At 40.5% G+C, this 25,553-nt stretch overlaps 2 protein-coding genes across 5 annotated transcripts in view; both read left to right on the top strand.

Annotated features, from left to right (window-relative positions):
* The window catches only part of LOC124221122 (rRNA 2'-O-methyltransferase fibrillarin-like), a 292,337-nt gene that overhangs the window by 207,439 nt on the left and 59,345 nt on the right, over positions 1 to 25,553 (top strand). The window lies entirely within an intron of this gene.
* LOC124221624 (visual system homeobox 1) overlaps positions 1 to 25,553 on the top strand; it is a 76,473-nt gene that overhangs the window by 1,806 nt on the left and 49,114 nt on the right. For all 4 annotated transcript variants that reach the window (XM_046631811.2, XM_046631809.2, XM_046631810.2 and 1 more), the window contains exon 2: positions 14,524 to 14,565. In XM_046631811.2, the coding sequence (XP_046487767.1) occupies positions 14,524 to 14,565 (42 nt within the window). The remainder of the gene's footprint in view (positions 1 to 14,523; positions 14,566 to 25,553) is intronic.

The following is a 25,553-nucleotide window of genomic DNA, read 5'->3' as shown; positions in this document are numbered from 1 at the left end:
AGTCACGTGATAATGTCGAGGAAACGACACGCCAGGCGTTGTAAATTTTGCGGATATCGTTGCGAGTCTTGCGGCACGTGCCGAATGATTTCGATTTTTGCGACGTTGTCGATTTATCGTTTAAATCGTGAAAAAGTGGCAAAAAAGCGATTCTTACTTGCTTAGAACGATCCCTCTCAGCTCTCGTGTCTCCTGGACGATTTTCTGTCATTCCATACCGTCTGAAAGTCACTGAAAGTCGCTTGGACTGCTGGGAAATCACTGAGAGTCAGGGATAACACTGGAAAGCAACGAAAGTAACTTGTTACACCGGAAATAGATAAAAATAATCCTATAAGCTAGAAATCACTTGAAATTCGTTGTATTTCACTTTGTCAAGTTACAGGGATTAATCGAATGCTCTACAGAAGGTGGAAAATTAATTTTTCATCTTTTTCCCGTAACCATAAACACGCGTCAACCGAGACTTACCGCGTATCGAATACGTAAAGACTAATTGTAAACAGTACACAACGGCATGGTTTCAAGGCCTCGAATCGCGCCTCGTTCATGTCAACAACACGATAGTCAAATCCACGCCGAGTGTTTGTCAACAGATAACGAGACGTGAGACGATCTCACCAGGCTCACAAATATTCTCTCTTTCGAAAGAGCTCGAGGCAATTGAATAGGTACATACCTAGCGAAATCGGAACGTTCCGCACATTACACGACTTCGCACAACCGTCATTCGCGTACAGAGTCTCCTTATAACGTACAATCGATTGAATTGCGTGATAGGCGAAATACTTTGTTACCTATGGAAACTGAGGTTCCCCTCTCTCTCTCTCTCTTTATCTCTTCCCGTTTCTCTTCGAACGGTGCATGCGAGAGAATCGGAATGGAGACACTCCCGAGGTAAATTAATGGCTATCTGTTATCTAGGATCGACGAAGTGTGAAGCAGGCACTTAGCCACCGCACTGGTTGGCTATCACTTAACTTGACGCCACTTAGGCTTGAATTACAGAAATTCGATACACTTTTGTTACACCCTGCACCTACAAGTATCCATTGTGGCGAGAAGACTCAATGGACTTTTGTCGCATGGGAACATCGTCGAAGGAGCAGCTGCTCCCTCTCTCTCTCTCTCTCCTTCTCTCTCTCTCTCTCTCTCTCTCTCTCGACCTCCACTGATCACACGGCCCTCAGACATTATTAAATAACGATATCACAAGAACAATTTTAGCCCGGATCAGACGTTCGCGAAACTGGGGATGGGAGAAGGAACCGTTTCACCGTCGCCTCGTCATTGATTTTTAAAATGGTCATGCCGAGCACGACTCAAGGGGGTTAATAAACGTTGCGTCGACCCGGTCCTGTGGGAATTTGGCATACGTATGTTTTAGTTGTTTCTGTTGTTTTTTTTATTTTTTTTTGTTTTTTTCTTTTTTTTTTATTTTGTTTTTTATCCCTTTAATCCCGAAATGATTCAGAGCGTTGTAAATAATTAGTGGTATAATGAGTTGAGTGTCGGAGGTAGACCTGCAACGTCTCACCAGGGCACAATGAACCTACGACAATACGTAAAAATGGCTGTTGACAGAAACGTTGTTCTCAACCATTCCCCTCGTTCAGACCGTTGAAACACCTCGTTTCGCGTTTTTCCAACGATCGATAGCGAGAAAATATCCGTTCGAACGTTACTTCCGTCCAGTTATTCACCCGGTCGAACAATGCGACAAGATCACCGATCGTTTCGAAACCTCGACTGATTCCCATCCGTAATTCTCTAGCCGATAAGGTCTCTTCCGACAAAACTCGTTCGCGATCCGTAACGGTCGAAGAAAAATAACAAGTAAGTAAATAAGTGGAAAAAATTCATCTCTACCAACAATGTTCCGGCAGAGGATGAGGAGAAAATGTTTCAAACCAATTCACCGCGTTCCACTTGCGGAATCCACAAGCCGCTGCTCCCCACTCGTATTGCCTCTAGTAATTTCGTCATAAGGTGTGAAATGGTAATTGGACAGTTACTTAATCCCGGCCCCGGGGCTCCGTTTCTACGTATATACGTATATTATATATATATATATGTACATGCGTATGTATGGGTGGAATATTTTTTTCATCAGCGTAATTAAGCCAAGATTTTCTCTCGTCCGCGAGCCTCGCTCGCTCGGGAGTGAATTTTGAGAACGATTTTCGGGTGTCAGGTTTCCTCCAAGGAGAACAAAAGATCTGCCCTTCCATTGAAACGTCGCTCTAGCACCTCGCCTTGCTTGCAGCGTACGCGCGTTCATTTGACGCATTTTATATTCCTTCCTTTTTTTTTCCCTCTTCTCAGTTTTTTTTTTTTTTACTTTTTGTTTTATTCCTTCTTAAATCTAAGCAGACTTAAAGACGAAGGTACGATCCGCGTTCGGATACGTAACGAGTGATCGTGTTGTGTCTCATTATATTTATTAGGCGTATCGAGTAATATCGATTCACATTGCGAATGAAATTATTCATCAGCTCTGCAGGTGATTTTACAGACGAGTGTGCCAATCTCGTATATCTCAGCTCTGTAATTTACGCACATATATTTCTCGTTTCACTTTTTTCTCTCTCATTCTCTCCCTGTCCGGATCTCCTCATCTATTTTTATTTTTACGCTGTAATTACGCGGGGAAAATATAAAGTAAATGAAATTTATCGTACAGGGAAGGAAAAGAGAGAAATAGCAAAAAAACTCAAATTGTTTTATACAATTCAGTTTCCGTAAACACATTGTCAAATGAATTTTCGAAGAGTAAACTATAGCGTGTCTGCACATTCTGAAATGAAAATTTTCAACTTCGAAATTTAAATCTCGGTCAAAGTCATGAACAGGAAAATGAAAAATTTGAAGAAGACACTCTCTAAAAAATAATAATATATGATAAATGTTCTCTGCATAGACGAGCTTATTCTCTTTTTCTTCAAACAAACGCTACGAATGTGTTTTAATAACATAATAATAAGAATAAGAATAATAACAATACTTAACAAACAGGCTTGTAGTTGCAAAGAATTCTTTTTTTCGAAAAAGTTAATCGTGATGGTAAATTCGTATTATTCATGCCGCTTTCATATTTCTGCGTCAAATGAAAATGCGTTGGAGTATTTTTGTTGAGAATTGTGTATATAACGGGACCGTTGAGCCTTTTTTGAATGCGACAAAGTCGAATTCACATACAAATAAAAGGAAGCCGACAAAGATAGTCGAGGGTTAAATTCAAACACAAAGCGTACCATCTGAAATCGATTCGCGACCAGAGTTCAGAGCTGGCTCATCAACAAGCTACATCCGAACGGGTAATGAACTTTCCGCCATGCTCATGAATACGGAAACCCGATAAATTTCGGATCTCGTTTTCCTGATTGAATAAACTCCGCGACTCGGGTAATCCGTCTCGGAATCAAACGCCGAACCGTCGAACCGGCGCTCGGTTAAAATCATATCCCTGGTTTGGAATCCCGGTTCGAGACCATCTACGCGATGATAATAATCAAGGAATCGGGTGGATGCGACAAGAGGAATCGACGAGTAGAAAGGCGGCGACGAGGGGAGAGGGAGAGGAAAAATGAAAATTGCGAAAGCTGGGGGCGAGGAAAGTGAGAAAAAAAAAACAAGCAGGCGCGCGGCGACGCGGGGCGAAGAGAATGGCCGCTCGGATTGTGCCGGTAGGAGTTTTTCATAACCGTTTTCTGGCGGCAAAGCGGTTCCAGCGGGCGTTGGAACGGCGGTGATAGGCAATCTAGTTGATTGCCAACTTCAAACGAACCCCGAGACCGAAGCCAGCGTGCGATCGCCTGGAGAACGCTCGAAGGTTCGGAAACAATGCCGACCTCCTCCGAACTCTCCGTAAGCCTTTGGGCTTCTCTCCTCCGAGCCTGGACCCGTTCACGAACCCTCCACCTGGTGGTACAGGGTGTTCCAAAAGGGAGAGTCGAGGAAATAATCGAGGGACGAATCGAGCTTGCGGAAAAGCTCGGGCGAGCCGCGAGACGCCCCCGCGACGAGTTGTGCTTTCTTTTAACCTTTGGCGGAATATCCCACCGACGCAGAAACCAGCGACACACGCACACGCGTGACTCGCGGGGGCAGGTCGATACTGATTAGTACTTGAAAGCCGCTTTTCACCTCCCCATTCTGACGGATTCACGACAAAGCCACCAGCCACTCGAGTAAAAAATCTTGAACAAATTAGCGAATTATTAATTCGCTCCCGAGCTTTGTTCCTTCTCCCGCTAACGGGGAAGTGCTTGTATTATGTGTATAGGAATTGTAGGCCGATCGCGGTACGGGTCTGCATTAGGTGCAGGCCGAGTGTGTTTCTCGATGGATTTTATTGTGCCGTGCGGGAGAACCACTTGCCTCGTGATGAAAGGTAGTACGAACGATTAACGCAATGTCATTCGATTCGAGAATCCAACGTCATTTTCAGTCGGTGATAATTTTTGTTTTTTTTTTTTTTTGGCAAAAAATAATCAAGCCGTACGCGAATTTGCGAACGACTACTTTGCTCGCAAATCTTCGAATATGCCTACAAAACAGCTCTCACGTACATGTATAATGCACTGAAAGAGAGTTGTTTTTTTTTTTTTTTTTTTTTCACGGTATAATTGCTGCACGTATTTAGAGTCAATGGGATGGATTTTTTCTTTCGAACTTACTTGGTTTCGTAATGAAAAATTGCATTACAGCGAAGATCGACACTTGAACGAGGTATAATTCAAACCATCGAATGAAAGTGCCCCGATTGTGACAGTTTTTACAGTAATACTCGTTCAACGACAATTTTGTGCATTATGATCTTGTAATAATGACACGTCTTGCAAGCTGTTTTGAAAATTTCATGCTTCGCGGAAAGAGAAAAACATCAACTTAGATTGATAAAATTAAGTGTCACTTCGATCATTCGATACTGTAAAAGGCTGGCGTAAGAATTTGCATTGTCAATGTGTGCTTGACTTACATGTAATCCGAAACGAAACTAAAATGTGATAGTCACTGTTCTGGCACTAGGAATTCAACTAGCTACCAAATGCTGAACAGCTGACAGGTGATTTTGAGGACCACATTAAAAAACCAACTAGAATTGACGTGAATAAATACGAGATATAAAATAAAATTACTTCTGACTTACATTATCGACACCTAGTTGAGTTTAGCCATTTATAGAAACTTGCACCGAGTAAAATTTCTAGTCATGATTTTCACCGTACAGTCTTTAACTATTTTCATATTTCACCATAACCGGAAAATGTACATGTTCCAACTGTAAGTACAAAATGAAACGGAGTTTTTTAGCTAAGAAACCCAAAAATCTAATTACGTGTCGCGTTATTCTTTTTTGATTACGATTACACGTACTGTATTTTCTCACAAGAAAATGCGATAATTTTGACGTTGGTCGGCAATAAATTTATGTCAATGTCTTATTCGATTGAAAAAATATATTGTAAAAGTAGTAAAAAAAAAAAAAAGAAACAGCGGATTTAACATTGAAATATCCAGAAAATGTTGCATCGACAACTACAATCACACTAAATCCTTAGGTGTACCAAATTTTGCCGTGTTTCCGACAATATTTAAGAAATGCTTGCGTGACCAACTTCTTCCTTTCCACCTTTCGAGCTGCGCTGCTGCCGGGGGCAGTTCATATAATTGTGAATGCAAATTAAACGAAATTAAACAGTTAATTAAACGCCTGGATCCGCGAGAGTTAATTGAGATTCTTGGGAGATTTGTCGCTTGGAATGTCTTAATTTAGTCCTTTAAGCGTCCTAACTCGCCTTAACAACTTTGAATAATTGGGCCACGCTATACGTGTACACCTTATATACATAAATATATATACATATATATATATATATGTGTGTGTGTGTGTACGTACGTAAATACAGGCTATGAAAGGTGAAATTTCTACTCCAAGCTTCACGATCTGGTCTAGACTTATCCACTAACGAATTGTCAACTGAACAGTGCAGCGATCTTCAATTATAAACGCGAAAGTCACTGATTGAGAGAAGAAATTTTTCTTTGCTTTAATTTTTCTGCCTTTCCCCCCTTTTTTCCTCTCTTCGATTTAATATTTCGTCGCATACGGAAGGTGAAGAAATAGCGGAACGAAACAAGATCATCCGGACTCGGTTCATCACTTCCTCGGTAAAGTTTTCCTCGTTTCTCTTTCATTTCGTCCGGGTTCAGATTATTATTTTCTCGTATTACATTTACGAGGCCGTGTCAATCACTTGACCCTCTGAGCCTATACCTAATCGTTTAATCTGTTCTGACGAATCAATCTACCCCAGCGTGACAATGCCGCAAACTTATATGGGCACCCGTACGCTCTTTGGTACGGACAGTCGAGTCCCTCGCAAAATCAATTCCATGGGAATATCTATAGTCGTCGTAAAAATTTTCGCACGAAACAATTGTTCCCGATTGTTCCTTTGTCCAAATAGTAAAATATTCATTCGTTCATTCTTCGCGAGAATTTTCATCTGGGAGTTGATAGAATATCAGGTAGTCAAAAGTGAAGTGTTGCACACTGAAGAAAACTTCATTTGATATAGTTAATAGAATATTAAAGGTCCGAATATTGATTGGATTACATAAAATTCATAAAATAGTGGACTCTCAATTATTTTTTAAATAACCGGTCAAGTCATTGGATAATTGAACAGGTTAACCGTTTGCCGGTCAAGTTGGTAAAATTGTAGGCACGGCTCTACTATTTACTACGATGATAGTTGTCAATACTGCAAAGATGTTTAGTTTATTATATTTTGTCAAATAAATAAGGCTGTGGTATCACTTCATCGTTGCACCAACATTAAATTATCGCAATAGTAACGAAACAAATGTAACCAGTGACCATAATGAAAAATAATACAAACGCATTTCAAATTTTCTCACGGTAAACCCATAGAATTTACTATCACGTTGTATCCAGAACTCTGTTTTTCGATTACAGTAAAAAGTGAGAATAATCAAGAACTGTACAGTAATCGTAACTAAACATTTCTCTCGGTAATAATAATCTTCGTTTATAAATTATTTAACAGAGAAGAAATACATGTTACATTTGTCGAACATGACGTTGCAATATAAATTCTGAAAAACTTTATCGTTTAATCATCAAAAGAGGAAGAGAGTTGGAGAGATAGTAGGGGAAAAAAACATTCCGCCAGTAAATGAACCGCCCCGTTCGTTGACCGCAAAACTCGCAGGAAAACGTGTACCTATATCGTGTCCACCAATCGAGAAAATCGGCTTAACGTATAATCGGTCGGAAGGTTTGAGCGCGGACGATAATTATACTTGTCCTTCTTCTTTCGGTATAGTTGTGATAAATTTTCACCCTTTGACAAAGTCCCAATACACGCCCCGAGGCCATCCTTATCCCCTCGTCCCGGCGCTCATCCGACCCCCGCAACCCTCGAGAGCCGCGTTAATGAAATAACGCGGAGATTAGTCTTGGACATTACCGGCAAACTATGTCCATTACGTAGCCCCCGTACAGTGCGGTCCAAAAGTTTATTGCCCATTCTATTAAGCAGCGCCTATTATTAGTAAAGCTTTGGATGGAATCGATTCGATGTAGGGAAGAATCTTGCCCCAATTTCATACCGTCAATTTGCTCATTTTTCGGAGAAGATTTCACTGTACCTGCTAAGAATTACCAAAGACGATCGATTATTTTTCAAATTCGATTAACCGAGCGATTATATTCATTTTTACAGATTCAATCGAGTCGTGTTCGATGATTTTTTGGACTGATATTGATCGATGCGTCGATTATTTTTAGCTCAGTGGCCATCCGGTATCTGTCCCAAATTTGGTTAGCTCGTGTCTCAATTCTGCAGATATTTTGATCTTGTTCGGTTCAAAGCAATCGAGTCTGTGGTCGATGAAAGTTTTGACGATTTAGAGGGTGCACCGTGGAAAAGGGATAGAAGTAGAAGGACATCGCAGTTTTGTTACAAGTAATACAAGCGACTAGATGATTCTTAGAACGATATTCAATTTTGAAGATATTTCAATTGTTTAATCATTTATTTATACAGTCGAACTGGAATAGTGATCTATACCTGGCAACATTTTTGAAATCCTGCAACGTATCTTTTTATTAAAAATTAACTGTGAGAGAATTTCGTCGCAGGTCAGATGAAATTTGCATTTTGATTGAGCGATTGGTCCACAAATACTTATCAATTCATTATTCATCTGTCCATGTTTTGAATGGTTAGAGTCGAATATTACATATTCGTAACCAATAGAAGTCGGAAATCGTGTGAAATTATTTGAAATCATCCGAAATTCCAAAAAATCATCCAAACCTGATGTCGTCTTATATTTTGGAATCTTGTGACTTTTTTGGATTCCGAATAGTCATCGAAATTATCAAGTAAACGATAAAAGATGAAAAGTGACGTAAGATAGTCTGAAATCAGTTGAAAGCTTCTGCAATAAATTAAAGTATTATAAAATTACTACAAGTTCGCCTACAATTTGGTGAAATCTGTGAGATTCTCGAGGCCTCGAATTTGATGAAAAGTTAATTCCTCATATCACAGACCGACTTGACTTTCTTCAAAGCTACAACGAATTTCAAAAACAAAAACATTTTGCGGGAATTGAATTCTAGAAAAAATTTCACAGTGCAAAGTATCACTCGCAATCAAATGTAAGCTGTTTCAAATTCAACAACATATCTCAATATAAAAAAAAAGACTCTCATCACTTTACAGTTTATCTTGCGACCCTTATTTAATTCACAATAATAGCATCTTGTTTACTCATTTTCATTTGACCCTAATGAATGAATAAATCTGCATCCGACCCAGAGGACAAATCCTGACAGTCGAATCTAAAAAAACATTTTGACGACAAGAATGTCTTCTCTTTTTGTTTTTTTTAGCCATTTTGCATTTTTTCAAACCTACTAAAACCTTGATTACCTTGCGTCTGATTTAAGGAATCGAATGTTGAAAAAAAAAATAACGTATTTCACCGCAACAAACGAGTCAAACCGCATTTCGCGATACTTGTACGCGTTGGCTCGTTCCCTTCTGCACCGGCAGAGCGATGAGGCTTCCTTTGCGCACCCGAGTCAGCATCACGTCGCTACTTGATGCGCTAGGGTGCGTAGAGACTGAGCGCTTGTACGCAAGCGAGTAAACGGGTGTTTGACACGAATGCAATTTAATGGGACGGAGAGTTGCAGGGGTGGTACCGGGGTTATTACCCGGATGCCCGAGTGCGCCTCGCGATTAGCTCAGACTTCGATGCCCTTCTTCCCGAGCCGCACTTCCGAAAGCCAGTGCAGTCAAAATGTTCGACTCTCGGATAAGGCGGGGAAAATTGTTAGCAACTAGTCCGCGTCGCACCATTCGGGGATGAATTACGTAACGGATGAATAGCTGTATGTTCTCAGACTTTATTCCTCAATCGCGTGTGGATGTGAAAAGTCTCCGTGGAACGATGAAGTTGAGCATCGTAAGGTTGTCAATTTTCAGTACAAAATGGGTGCGTGTACTTATGTACGCGCGTGAGAAGTTATACTTCTTTGTCATCATTAAAAAACAATAAAACAAATAACGGATGTCTTACATTATATTTAAATAATCTATTAAATTTTTGTCACGAACTTTTTATTAAATGTTCTATTAAATTTATTTCTTTATTTTGTAAATATTAAAAAACCAATAATAAATATTCAACATTGATACTTTAATAATATTTAGTATTAATTATATTAAATCATGATATTTTAATTTATATTTATATGAATAAATAATACATACGGATAACTAACCTCAATTATATTGGAGCACTTGAAAAAGTATTTTAGCACAATTTTTTCACTAATATTCACAAATAGTAAATAATATTAATCCAAATATTCAATTTAAATCACTACTGAATATATTTTATTGCCACATATATAATTCGCACTTGTATGAAAATAAAACACGTGTTGTGACTGTAAAAACTAAAACCATGTGGATAAATATTATAAATAAATATGAAAACAGTGATCAGAGGCGACAAGCGTACCAACATTAGCTTTTTTTCGAGACTTAATGAATTCGGTTGAGCGGGCAACTTCATCCTGTTAATTTTGTGTTACAGTGATGCGCGCGCATCTTGAAATTTCACTCTCATCAGTTTTTCATAACGCGCCTAAAGAAGTATAACTTCAAAAATCGTCGTTACACACTCGAGGATCTGAGATTCGGTAAACCGTTGAAAAGATAAAGAAACTCTTGTTTCTCTTGTTGAAGTTACTAACTTCAGCCTCACCTAGAATGCTCGATTAGTCACTTTGCTTCCGAGTTACAGTCTGTAAAATCTATGCAATTCTAATTTATCAAAAATCTAGTACAATTCACTAAACACTAGAGTTATAATGGGAAAGATTAGCAGTTAGATTGAACTTTACGTTAAAAAATAAATGTCTTGTAAACTCGAAGAAAGTATCTTTCTTCCGTCAAACGAGATCCACAAAAATTGAGTGCTTGATGCAGCCGAGTGTTCAGTTGCATACGAACCTGCCACCAAAATTAACCGAGTGCAGACGGATGTGATCAAATTTTGAACCATCTATTTCGAATACATCGAAGTAAATTTTTTCAAGGAAACATAATGGTTATAAAAACAGAAAACTACAATAATTCACCTGACCCTTCGTGATTAACAGAAAAATTTTCTCTTCCGCCTTGTTATTCCGGCTGTGTATTACTCACAAGTATCAAAGTGGAATGAATCAATTCGTTGCTCGTTAATAACCGATGATTAAAAATTGCAAAGAATAAATCGAAGCAACGACAAAAAGGAAAAAAAAAAAAAAATTGAAAAAAATAAATAAACAAGTAGGAGGAGGAGTTACAGCCGAGCCCGTAATTCACGCGCTCATTCCTATCTCCGTTGGATGAATAATCGTGAAGAGGGTATGTATTTTCGGTTTGGATGAACAAAGGAGGCTATACGTGTCTGCGAGGCTGAACGTGAACGAAGAGCTGAGAGTAAGTCGGCGAAATCAGCAGAACAATTTCCAGTCCAACACCTCAATTGTCCCTAGCTGAGAGTCCTTGGCGTTCCATACGTGCATGCAATTCACACCTCGAACATCCACCCAAAGCCGCCCCGTCACCGTTTTCCGCACACGCGTGCACACGCATCTGCAGCAGCAGCGGCAGCAGCAGCATTTGCGAATCTCGATTACTCACGCGCTCAATTGCTACTCCCCGTTAATTGCTTCCGTCTATAAGTAGCAGACAATTTATGACCGTTCAACGCCGCCTCGAATTTAGTTTTGATCGACAAATTTCCAGCGTGCGTATCACGCGATTCTTGATTATCGGTATCGATGACGGTCGTTCGCTCGTGCGAACGGGAGAAAGCACTTCTTTTTTTTTGTAACAGCAGAAAAAAGTTTCCCAATACCGTTTAGCAGAATTTTGTATCCACGTTTACGGCAGAATAAGCTTTTCACGAGATTCTTTGACATGCAGAGATTTGCATGTGTTGAAAGAAACGTCGGTATTAGATAATTTCAAAAATAATTTCCAACGTTGCGATCGCGAGGAAATGATAGAATCGTTTAAAAACACCTCTCGCGTAATAAACGCAGAGTCGATCAGCTTCCTCGACTAAATCCAGTCGATGTTAGAATCATGGAGACTAGAGTAAAGGAGTGGACACAGCATAGGAGAATAAGTAGTAACGGCGTCCTCAAAAACCCGTCCTTCAATTAGTTCTCCGCTCTGCCACTAGCATCGCATGGGTCGAAAAGATCGTAAATATAGTAATAAAAGTAGTGACCGATCCGCGCTTGCGCGGTAGAATGAAAAGTTACTCACCTAAATGATAGTATATTGAAGGTTAAGAAGACTATTTTTGTTTTATCAGTGCTTGTGCAAAGTATCTTGTGCCGTGCTTTTCGTGTAAGAACAGTTGTGATTTGTGTCACAATCTCTATCAACAATTCAATTTCGAGTTTTCATCGTACGATTCGACGTTTTCTTCTCTGAGCAAGGTAATTTCATTCACTAATGTTTCAGCTTATTTTTATTCAACGAAATTTGATCCACCGATTTTAATAAACATAATAAATCAATTAACACTGCACATTAATAACGAAAAGTTTTACACATGTAAACGTAAACACTGCACGAATTTTGCCACATTGAGGTTAGGAAATAAGTAGTGACAGTGTGTCTGATCAAAATATGTATATATATATATATATGACTACGATCTTTTCGATCGCAGCGCCGCCGTTTTAGGCCGGGATTTCGTGTACATTTCTGAAGCACGCTGTGTCCACTCCTTTACTCCAGTCTCCATGGTTAGAATGCTGCTTAAGGAGCGCCCGACACGTGGGTAAGGTAGACACCTGTGTATAATGTATATTATATGTATGTAGGTAGGTGGGTAGGTTAGGGGCGCACGTCGCGTGAAAAGGTAAGAGGGCCCGTGGCCGGGCAGCACGCCTCCTTTCCTCCAGAAAGGATCTTTCAAGGAATAACCGCAAATCCCGGTATAATACTAATAGGGTCATAATGGGTTCAATAGGGCTTAGCCCCCCTCGACAATAAGATCTTGTCAAAATACTCCCCGGCACTAGAGTAACCGGAGAACTAGGAAGTGGTATTTCACTCAATGGTGAAACGTGCAGTGGGCACGCCTTTATTGTCTGCGTTTTTCCAAAAAATCTGAAATCCCCTCTTCTCACAACGCCGTCGCACGCGGTTATAATTGCGGTTTATATTTCTCAGCCTCGTAGGTACCGGGGAGATATTTCTTGCTTCGTTTCTTTCTATCCCTATAACGGAGGCAAAAAATTACCGGTATTCCCAAGTGAACAATCCAAGTTTAGGTAAGACGCGTTATGCTCGCCGATGAAAATCCCCACACTCACCGGAAATCAGATCCGGTATTTTCCTGCGCCATTCGGTTTCGCACTTCCTTGCCGATCATATTCAGGAATCATCTGTATACTTTCTCTTCGTTCTTTGTCATTCTCGGAGAAAATTTTCACCCGAATGTACCGAGAAAAATGACCAACTTGATACATGCTTTATTGCGTATAAATTTCACGCAATGGCTAAGTGAAAATGTTCTTCGACAATGTCCAATTTGGTTCAAGATGAGAGATTCAGAATTTTTTTAAAGCGGTTTCGGAAAGCGCTCTACGCTCCGAAATATGAAAAAAAAAGCTTGAAAATTAGGCTAAATAAGTTTCAGCGTTATTCATTCGAAATCTGCAACTTTTGTTTCTACGCAACGTCAATCCCAATTTGCGAAAACCTTTTACGACCGCGTTTCGATTTGACTTCCAAAGATATTTATACAGATATTGATCCGCGTGTTATCGGTGATTATTTTTCCAAGCTAAAAGGATATCCTACCCTATCGGTAGAAAGTATATTGTGCTCTTGTAGTATTTCTCCAGCGAATAATACGAACTGCCTCGTCCCCGTATATAGCACAAGTTTCAGGGAGCCCTTTTATCCAGTCTTTCTTTAAATTGAATGGTGAAACCAGTGCCTGAGTATTAAGACGTTTTAGCTCGGCCATTTTCTAATAAAGTCGTAGCGTTCCAAGACCCGTGGGGAGGGAAAAGCCAGAGAAAAACAGGGGTTGAAAAAGATTCCTTGCCTTCTGAGAAAGTTTGGCTGCGAGGGGGAAAACCGGTGGAAAGATAGAGCGATAGAGCCGCGGGGTTGAGGGAGTGAGAGGGAGAAAAAGCGGCGGAGCGAGGAAGAGGGAGGGAAGCCACCCCAAACGACTTTAACGAGCCCGTATCTTAAAATGGGGCTGCACGGAAACGCGGCGAGTGAGCGAGCGCGTTCTTTGCTTCCACGAGACCATGGCTTCCACATTGTTTTCTATAAATTAATCCGGGGAAAAGGAAAATCGTTGAGTGCAAGCACCGAGAGAAATCCCCGTTTATTTATTTATTTTTTTTTTTCTGGTTTGTACTACAAAACTCCTCGACTGTTCGATACAGTATTATTTTTTATCGTTACCGAAAAATTTATAATTCTGGGTAAGAAATAAAACTGAGTTTCGTAGATCGACACAAAGTATGAAATCTTCTTTCTCGCGAGTGATCGTTTTCATTTTTTCCAACTTGTAGTCGGTTAAACGAACGAATTTAATGTTGCGATGAGCGTAGGATGTGCCAGTGACAAGTATAGTTATATTCAATTTTTCCTCAACGAAGGGAAAAAGTTTTTCGTGGGGTCCAAGGAGGGAAAATGAGAGATACTGCAAGTAGGCATTTTTCTATGCGTCATTTATCGAGACAAACGTGAAACAAAACTTGTGATGTTGTCGTTATCGCGTCCTCTGCTCACAGAAATCTTCATTTTTTTTTTCTTTAAACTTACATAATGTGTGATTAGATTTCACGCCCAGGCGTGCTGGTTTGCCAGTGTTGAGTTATTTGATTTACAGTGTGACCGCTGTTACACAGTTTACGACTCTGTTTTCATTTTCCAGGATTCTCCCAACTGAAGAACACCTTTTCCAACACGAGTTCAGGTGAGCTAATTTTACCACTCTGCTAAGTAGATACTAATTTTCCTTTCCTTTTCCTTTCAATTATACGCGAGAGATATGAATTATCTCACCCCTTTTGCTATTTAATCCAATTTCAAAATTGACTCGCGTGACGACGGTCGTTCTCCAAAATAATTCAGGGTCAATGTTTGAACTACCAAAATCCCTTTTGTATACCAGGCACGTATAAAATGGTCTAGACTTTGCACTAAACGTGCTGAGCGAGGTTCCGAATTGTTCATTTGACGTAAATTCACGCCACCCGTTTCAACCATAAATACGAATTATTCATCACCTTGCTTTAATCCGCGTTTGCGGTTTGTGATTTTCAACAATGTTTTATCAGATTAATTAGCACTACGGTCTGTAAAAATGCATTGTCAAAAAACCCCAAGTTCGGTGTTTTCTCATTCCTGGCTCTCGCCGTCTGGTCGGAACAGAGAACACCGGGTAAACGAAAGAGAAAGAGGTAATAAAAAAAAAAAAAAAAGTAATTGAAAAGACCCGGCACCTTCAGCCAAGCTAATTGACTTCCCCATCTCAAATCCTACACCACGTGAGAAATAAGCGCACGATCGTGGAGTGATGAGAAAAATCACGGTTTACTCTCCGGATGATTTTCTGATTTCTCAACGCGAAAGTTATACGCATATGTGGGAATTCTATTTACGCAGCAGACGGAGCGCGAGGGTGGATAGGCGATAATGACGTCATAGATGGTCCCGCGTGCTCATTTGATATTCATACGCGAAGTAGGGAGGCAATGACTTCGGCGTTTCCAAACCATTAACTTCTTTTCCCGCTTTTCCCGCCGCCCCGCAAGTAACGTTGTTTCAAATATCGGCTGACAGGTTCGGAATTATTACTATTATAATCGTCGCTTTTTGGTGCACGAGTGACTGTCGGTGCAGCGTGTCTGGCGATGCACGTTAGAGGGTTGCAGATTGGCACACGGATGCGGATCAATACAGATTTTTTTGACCGAGCCGTTGCAGCCAGCTCGTGTTGCAATTATACGTATTAATCGTTGGAGAGATTTTAGTTGCTTTTGTCTGTGAATTTCACGTGAAAATACGAAGCTAATCCAAATGCCGTCGAGAAAACGTCAATTTCCATTTGTTAATAGTGTTATTTTTTGGCGTACCGAAGATTCGACAGCCTGTCGTGTGTGTCGGCCAGTCTGGATATTCCTGAAACTAGTATCCCTGGGAGAAAAATATGGCAGACAATAAACGCGGGAATTGAATTTGCTGAACTTACCTGGGCGAGCCGAGGATTTCCGATGACCTCTGCCAGGAGCAGAAGAAGAATATTAAATTTCTTGTCAAAACATTTCCGAGGCGTACTTACGCCCAGTTCATTGAAACGCTAATATCGGTAACTGGAGATTCTTAGGGAAACCGGAGACTATTTTTCGTTGAGAAACCCTCGGAAACTGCCTATTAAACGATGACCGGTTCGAGCTACCTTGACGCCATTCAAATCCCGACAATATACCAGGTCGAAAATTGCCAAGGTGCGCCTCGTTCCCAACGACAGCACAAAACGTTTCGATAACCAGAAAATGTAGGATTCACAACGATAGTCGCTTGTACGACGGCGCGTTTTCTTGTCGCGTCAATAATATTTGAACCATTGTTGCGACGATACAGATTTCACGAGGTCGTTCTAGTAATTATAGGAAATGAAATTCTTCCCAGTGCTCTGAATATTTCAAATCAGGTTAAGCGTGCTCCTAATTATCCCCGCGCAGCTGATGAATAGACTCGACGCCTAGACGAAGGTCTGGGCAGGGTACGAAGGGGATCCACGGAAGCTCGTTTCACCAGCCACTGGTTCAATTTTAAACCGTTTATACACTCAAGGCGAGAGAGAAAAAAAGTAGGGAGCGGCAGCGGTGAATTGTCCATCATCCCTTTTCTGTCTCACGCGTTTTAACTCAACGACTTCACGCCGTCGAATTGATCAGCGGAGAAATCGATGCTGGAAGAAAATTGAGGCTGTTTCAGTTGCGACACGTTCTTACGCCATGGTCGATCTAATGTGGGAATCATTTGGACGGCATAAATTCAGAGGCTTGTGCGCACTTTGAGAATTGTCACAAAATTCACAACGACTACATTCGTTGTATCGATGATTTTTTCTTATTTCAATAGAAAAATCTACATTCATTGTCTAATTCTGATACAATGTAGTTCAATTTATTCCTACCAATCGTCACAATTCGTTTATTGCTCGATCGTGAGTTTAGAATCATCTATAAATCATAACGATTCGGATTCACATGTATAGAATTTTTACTTATCAACTGACCAGCTCAAAAAACCAAATCACCTGTCTCAGAAGCTTTGTAGCAAACTTGTTATATCAGTTACTTAATAATTCGGTCCTTAGCGTCAATTTACTGTCGCGTGAACATTAAATAACGATATTACAGTTACATGAAAGTAAATTCATACAATTGGACAGAATAAAAAAGAATCGCAACAGTAAATACCAGATTTTTTTTTATTCCTACCGCTATAAAAATCGTTCACATTTTGAATGGAAAAACACAAAAAAATTTAAAAACTGTACGGTAACCGCGACTGGAAACTTTGCGAATATTTCTCGCTTCTCGGTGTTACGGACGACGCGTGGTTCGTTCGCGTTAACCGGTAATTATATCGGGGTTCTTCTTTGTGTGGAAACGGGAGACGAAGGCGAGGATTGGTGTGTGATAAAACGCGTCATCGGCATCAATTTCAAGGACAAAGTGGAGGGAGAGTTTTCTCGGAGACGATTTACCCATCCATGCAGCGTATTTCCAGCCCCGCCCGCCTCTGTAGGCCAAAGTATTCCTAACAAGATGTTTCCGAGAGAATTGGTTGTCTTAACAACTTCAGACTCCGCGATTCAACCCGCCGTGAAATATTCCCTCCCTACGCGGTAAGAACAAGCCGCCGATTGCAAACCGTATTTTGCGAGCTGTGCCGGTCTTTGAGGTTCCGGCAGCCGACTCGTTAACGATCCAATTTTCTCTCGTGAAAAAAAAGTACTGCCCCTGGATTATGCGTATCGATCGTGTGGTACAATTACACCTTACATTCGGAAATCCTGAGAGACAAACAGTACTCGGTTGTTATTTGATGATTTGTGTTCTGCGAGCGCCAAAAACTGATTGAATTTGAAACATCGAATGATTGAAGTCGCGTCAAGTTCACAAACTTGATAAACAATGTAGAAAATATTTCTTAATAGCGTTTAGAAACAATTAATGAAATGAAATGTAATATTTTCGGATGAACGAGTTGCGATTACGACTTGCCGAATTACTTCCTGCGTAGATTTTAAAAAATCTAATTTTACATGTGTGGTAAGTCCGTTAGTCGTCGCGTTACGGATTTTTAATGCCGTCCTGCGGAGGAAGAACCGGTAATTAGAGCTCAAAGCCAAATGGACGGAAACATTTTAGCGGAGAGGCACACTGGAAATTTCAATTCAACATTCTTTGTTTTATGTTCGACGAAAAAGCGCTCGATTTCCCTTTGTCACTTTTTCAACTCAAATATTTGTTTCTTGTATAAAGTAGATGTGAAGAAGAACAGGAAATTCTTTGACAACCATCACAACCGTCAATTACAAAATCATAAATAAGAATGTGTCTGGTTTTATGCGCGTGTTGCGGTGTAGGATCGGTTAAAATTTTTGTCACAATCATCAGTAATTTTATTATTTTCAAATTGGAGATTTGCTGATTTCAGTTATCCAATATCGGAGATTTAAGGTGAATATTACAGTAAACGTTCCGTTATGGTTAAAAGTCGTTGAAGCTGATTTACATATTTCCAATCTAGTAAGAAGTGAAACCGGATGTTGGAAATTTGGGCAAAGATTTGCACATTGAGAAAAGTAGATTTGTTATCGTTACCATGAAATTCTAGTAAAATAAATATCGTTTAAATAACCGTTTGAAGAATGTTAGAATCGCAAGAAACTAATTCTACTTAGTATGATAAAAAAAAAAAACAATGATTAATACATCATTAGATTTTTGGCTGCAGCTACGAAACTAATTTTCACTTTGAACCCTGAACTATACATTTTACGGTTATGGTCAAACGTAAAAATAGTTAAATACCGTACAGTAACCACAACTAGGAATTTGTGAGCACTGAGAAAAATTTCATTTGTTACAGTAACTAGAAAAATTCAGTAAAACAGGTATCGTTAAAAAAACTGCTTGAATATTGTTAGAATTACGAAAAACGAGGTACGCGTAACCATTTTGCGCTATGTCGATCCTTTTTTGGTAATTGCAACGCAAAATCAGTTTCTTCGGTTTACTCTACTTTTTTGGTTAAACAAGGCCTTGACGTCAATTTGTTCTTGCACAAGCATTGAATTTTCGCAACAGTTGCAAGAAAATATAACAACAGTGCTCGTAATAAGAAACAAAAGTAACGGATACTAGACTTTCCGGTAACAGCTAGAAAACTAATTTTCATTTTCTACCTGGAACTATATTTATCGACTGTGTTAAAAAATGAAAATAGTTGAGGACCGAGCGGTAACTTGAACTAAAAATTTCTCTCAGTGTGGTTGTACCGAGCCTGGTTTTTTACGATTAAAACCGGGCGTAATTTCGACTTCGATTCTCCTTTTTTCCGCACCTACCGACGTATCAAGTGCTCGGCGAGGGGTGGCAAAAGGACACATTACGATATACATATATATATGTATATATATATATATATATATATATATATATATATATATATGCAAGAAAAAGAGAGTGAAGAAACGGTAAAGAGAACCGGCGGCGCAGGGCGCGAGGAGTGGGGGTAGGTAGTTACCGGAGGAGGTGACAAAGATATTAATGAGGAATTAACACGCGTACTGAAGCCACCCTTAATTAGTAACAGTGAGTGCCTGGAGCAGCGGTTTGAGAGCCACACGAACCAACCAACACGACGATCGCTTTAGTGCCGTCTGCTTCAGCCGGAACTTACGCTGTCACGGTTCAGGGGTGGCTAAAGTCGGGCGCCTGCGACTCGAAACCGCGGAAAACCGAAAAGTAAAACCTTGACGCTGGCATTTCGCGAGAAACACGCGTGACGAGAGAACGCGAATCAGTCCTCGGCTCCGGGCTTCAACTTATCGGCAGTCGCCATCTAGCGGTAGAAATCACGAAACCCCGAGACAAGAAACCCCTCTTTCATTGTTGAAGCAGTTTTCCCTCTCGTCGTTCACTTTACGTTCAATCGATGCAACAAAGTGTAAGCCAGAATTCTGCCATCCGGTTGTGTTCCGGTATTCGCAAGGTACGCTCGAAGCGATCAGCTGGTTTCTTATTTTCTCCTCGTCACGTTATTGCCTAGCCCGAACATCAATGCAATCCCGATATCCTTGTTTGAAAATTTTGTTTTCAGTCACTTCCTGACATTGGCGTTCGAGGAGCTATAAATATTGGTATTCCGATGAAATTGCAATAAAGATGCCACATCGTGATTGTCTCTGTTATGCGTTATAACTGAGCTTGGATTAGAGTACAACTTTCCAAGCCTCGGACCGATTGAAAACCATTAATGAAATGTAACGAGTTCAGACGAGTGTTATTAACTCCTTTTTTAACTTTAATCCAATTTCATCAGGACCAACTTATGTCCGGATACTTGATGCCCGTAACGGATAAAAGCGTGTAACTTTCATATCCGACACATTATAATATCTCACCCACCGCTGTGTTGGGACATTAACGATTTAGTACCAGCCGTGGAAAACATTCGCGCGTTGACGGTCTAACGTTATATTGTATAACGGATTGAAACGCGTGAAGTTGTGACAAGGTGGTAGCTTAAACGCAATTTTCACTCCCTAATCTAGGAATCGTGACTGACATCTCAATTAGGCGGACAGAGACGAAGCTGCACACGCGACGTTGAACAGTGCATACTGGTGAAACAATGACCCGTTGAACTGCTGCTGCTGATGTTACAGCGCAAGACTGCGGCGAACTTACTAACAACGGAAACACGTTTGTCTTCTGTGTCGAAATTGTGTGTATAACGTACGAAAGGGAAGATTATGTTGGCATGAATTACTCGAAATTGTTTACTCGTCGATATAGAAATTGAAGGAATTGAAGGTGTTGTTTTCTTTTCGAATGAATCGTTAGTTGCTACTGACACTCTGAAGAAACGGTGGTGCTAATACTGATAAAAATCGTCGTCCAGGAACTAACGCAAAACAAACAACTCGTGTGGTCAATTTTGAAATTGAAGATCAGAAAATGCTAGCTTGCGAACGAATTGTAGTATCCGATCATCACGACTCGTCGATACAGCGAACGCCTGTTCAACGGGACAGCTTCGGAGTCAGTCCGAAGTATGGAAGACGAGCTTTCGGTTTAACATATTTTATCGAGTGACGAAAGAAGACGATGCGATCATCCAGATTCGGTCGTACCATCGGACACGTGAATGTGTGAGTAGTGGTTGTTGTACATACCATGTAGTCCCATGCTGTCGGTGACGTCACAGTGTCGGCCATTTTGACTCAGCTGGTCACAACAATGGCCCTCAAAAGCTCGTACGCCATAATATCGGGTCGAGTACAATCGAACAATGCAAAGCGTGTACATATAGCACATATGTATTCCATGTACATATGTGCATCGAGGTGCGCGTACATGTAGGCGCATTCGATGTCTATTATGGTGAAATTTTGTACCCTTTCAGTGTCTGCAGGGGTGGGTATAACCCTTTTGGAAATATTTTGACATCGTGGGCGTGGCCGCGTTGTTGAAACGGCAATGAAATTTCCCCGCTTTGTAGTCGAGGATGTTTAAAATGATATTTTGTCGCAACATGCACGTCGATCCGCCTCCGTGCGGAGGTACGCGGCACTGTGTAAATGAGTGACGTGAATCCGTGGAGAGGAGAGGAGAGGAGAGGAAAGGGTCGGCACTTGGGTCGCTTCGTCGTCGGCATGGATGGATTCGCGACGTTTATCCTATACTGTAGGTTCGGTCGCATTGTGGCGCATTGTGGGCATTGTCACCTTTTGAGGGCTGCTGCGGAGATTCACACCTTTTCAAAGGGACTTTCCGCGCCTTCTATTCAGCGGAAGAGGGCATCTCGAAACGTTAAATAAAGCAAAAAGGTGATGAAAAAAGAAGAAGCGGAAAATACGGAGGGGGGGAGGGAATCATTCTCCGCTCCTTCCACGTTTTTAATCACTGTTATACAGCCGCCGCTGATACTGTATTACTCAAAGTACACCGTGCTCTCCGAGTACTGCTTCCATGGTTGCAAACTGTCACTCTCCTTCTTCTGCTGCGAAAGGTTGCTTGCACCGATTTTCAGCTCGATAACTTTCAGGCACTCGGATAATGCACCGCGGTGAAACGTCAGGAGGTCTAAACACGCAATTTTTCGCATGCTACGGTTGGTTAGTGCGGAAATGCTTCAGGAATCTGTAGATGCGGAGAACAGACGACGAGAGAGCGCGCGGAGAACATAGTTCACAAAGAGATGGATCGAAACAAAGAGACGTCGGATAAAACGCGACAAACAAATGGCTAAATGCCTGATACGGAGGTTCGCCGGTGTTTCATGAAACGTTTTTTCTCCCCGTCACGTTATCGCGCTTCGTTATGGATATCTTATGGAGATTTAATCTAATTTATTCAAAATAGCAAACATCACCGCGGTCCTCCGTTGGATTATTTTTTGTTTTTACTTTTTATTTTTTATTCTTACTTTTGTTAATTGGCTTTCGGCCGTTCACACCCATTGTATTTAACGGTGGATGTATACAAACATTATCCATGAATGCTAATACAGTGCGATAAAATACACCTCAATTATTCCCAGAAGTTCACCCTAATCATCACAGATACAATTATCATCCGAACACGTAGTTGATTAATGCACTGCTATGGATTCTGTTCAAAATTTTTAATACTAAAATGCACATGAGAAAAATGAAAATAGTGATACGTATACTGATTGGGAGAAAATTGATAAATTCGTAACAGATGCAACAAGTGAATACTGTTTGCTGCAGCAACATAAAAAAAACAAAAAAAAAAAAAAACATTATAGACGTACGAAATGTATGCAGGTAATTGGTCTTAAATTCGAACCATGTTGTTTAAATTGGGAGACTTTGTTAATTCACATAACGGACTAAAATTTTGCTAGTGGGAAGAAAATTTAATAATAAATTGAATGAATTTGAACAGTTTTTATGGGCAATATCGACATGGTAATCACTATTAATCATAATTGTGTTGACAAAAATGTTGATTATTTCAATTTCCATTGGATTCTAGAGCAGTTTTTGTCAAATAAACGAGAAAACAAGTATTTTGAAATTCGGATGAATAGAAAAACTTTTTGAATCAAACAGAAAAAGATATTATCCACCTGCGAAGAAGTTTAGCACATTTTGCTTCTAGGTCTTTTAAAAACTAAAACAACTGCAGTTGAATCCATCAATAACGGACCTGAACAAACGATGATCAGTCAGTTTCGAAGTGTGCGAAGAAAAATTACACCTCTAGTGCTTTTGCCCTGAATTCGCGCAACGAGACAAACAAAGATATTTATTCTCCATCGAAGTTAATTTCTCTCATGACACAAGTTCGGAATAGAGATGTCGGAAGAAGATCCTGAGGTTCCTGACTATTTTCTTTTTCCTTCTGCTTCTCCCTGCCCCGCTTCCTCCTTCCTCCTTAAACGGAAAAACACGTGGTCCCATTCAGGAAGGTGTTGACACGAAGGGTGTTTGCTAAGTAACTTAATATTTCTGTATATGTGTATATACCAGCGGTGGTACTTCGTTACCTACTAGAGCATGCAGTTGCCGCTGGCGCCAGCTAGAGTTACCTTCGCACATGCCGGCCTAAGTATAGATCATAGCCGAAACTTCTTCCTGACAACGCGACCGACTGCTTCGTGGCTCCGGCGCTCCTGCCGTACGGCAAAAACCTCAAGAAGCGTAGGAAGTTACACGTCGTCGAAAGACGGTTCGAATTCTACGGAAACTGTGAAACAATTAAGGATTACAATTTTTCCACCGTCAGTTCCCGTCGATTAACACCGCAACCGAGATGCTGATAAATTTAACGACACGTTCTTCACCGTCAAATATTCCCAGCCATGCGTGCAAAAACGTTTGTTTTAACTCAGCTAACTAGTCAGGGATTAATTCAGACACGACACATTTATATCGAGTTGAAATTGGTGTTTCTCTTTTTTTTATTCATGTCTTCCATCTCTTTTCACAATCGCTTCGATGATATTATAGACTCGTACGTGTTTGAAATCGTTTGGCTATCTCTGTGGTGAAAATGTTCTTGAAATATCGCGTGTCAGGTATTAAATTAACATTTCTTTTCCCACTTTAAAACTTTCAAGCAAGAATGATTTTTGTTTTATGCCATTTTATTCGCTACTCTCTCGCCGGTATGACACAGTTTTGAAGGAGCGGGTGAAAATGTTTCTTCGACTTGGATAAAATGTTTTTTACAGCGTAGGCTTCACGTTTCAGAGTATTATACGCGAGACGATAAAAATATTTCATACCTTCAATTATTGGCTAACCACTTGACCAAATTGCGGAAAAAATTCAAGCACAAATTTTACGATTCAACAGAACTTTTGGGTATGAAACAGCGGGCATTTTAAGTATTGAAAACTTGATAATCGCCGCAATTTTCAAAAAGTCTTCGCGTACAGCATTTGATCCGTATAACGTTGGATCACCGATTTATGACATCTTTCATTTTCTTTCTACGATGCTTTTGCGACCTTAATCGCTCTTGCGGTTCAAATACCGTAATACCGAGACTTCATCATTGAAAGAAATTTTTAGTTCCGGTTACCGCTCAGTCCTTAATCATTTTCATTTTTTACCACAACCGAAAAATATAGTTCTAGGTAGAAAATGAAAATTAGTTTTCTAGCTGTTACCGGAAAATCTAGTATCCGTTACTGTTCTTTCTTATTACGATCACTGTTGCTATATTTTCTTGCAACTGTTGGGAAAATTTAATGCTTGTGCAACGATAAATTGACGTTAAAGCTTTGTTTAACTAAAAAAGTAGAGTAAACCTCAGAAACTGATTTTGCGTTGCAGTTACCAAAAAAGGATCGACGATAACGCAAAATAGTAACGTATACCTCGTTTTTCTTAATTCCAACAATGTTCAAACAGTTTTTTTCAACGATACCTGTTTTACAGAATTTTTCTAGTTACTGTAACAAGTAAAATTTTTCTCAGTAATGTTTTCACAACCATCGGGCACCCTAATAAAAAAAAAGCCTTTCACGCCACGGCAAATCTCTATTCCGGAGCTGAGCAAGTGAAGAATCCGCAATTCTCCGATTGGCGAAGAGAAAAAAATTAGAAAGAAGAAAAAAAAACTGTTTCACGGATCGAACAGGCACAGGAAAGCAAGCATCGTCGGACACGGAGTCCCGATATGAATCCGACGTGTGCGTGGCGTGCACGATGCGTTCCACGTGCCGCGTGTGTGCGTGTTTCTAACCCTTTAGGTGGGCAGCGGAGGCGAGTAGATAGCGAGGAATTTCTGGTATGCTGAATATTGTGCGGGGTGCGTCGGTTATAAGCTATAGTCGGTGGCGTCGGCTGCCGTAGAGGACTGGCATGGCATGCACAGCCATTTACTTCATTATGTCATTAAGCTTAATGGCCTTGGTCCTAACACGCCCATGGGCTATAGCGCTATACTCTGGCCCTATTAACTTCTCTCCGAAGGCATGAGGCGCGCGTAGACCAGCAGCCGCTGGATCGGAAGGACCTCTACGAATATCCACATTGCGCCGTCCTGCGGGAGGCTCATTGCCGTGATATTTGCACACTGGGAAATCTCGTTTGTTACAGTTGACAAAAAAAAAAAAAAAAAACAATAAGTCTGGTCGAACGAATATCGTTGCAATAACAGTTGCGGTATTATTGCT

This window comes from Neodiprion pinetum, chromosome 6 (assembly GCF_021155775.2).
Source record: "Neodiprion pinetum isolate iyNeoPine1 chromosome 6, iyNeoPine1.2, whole genome shotgun sequence".
NCBI classification, from domain to species: Eukaryota; Metazoa; Arthropoda; class Insecta; order Hymenoptera; family Diprionidae; genus Neodiprion; species Neodiprion pinetum.
The sequence above is the reverse complement of the archived record's forward strand: the minus strand, read 5'-3'. Positions and strand labels throughout refer to the sequence as shown.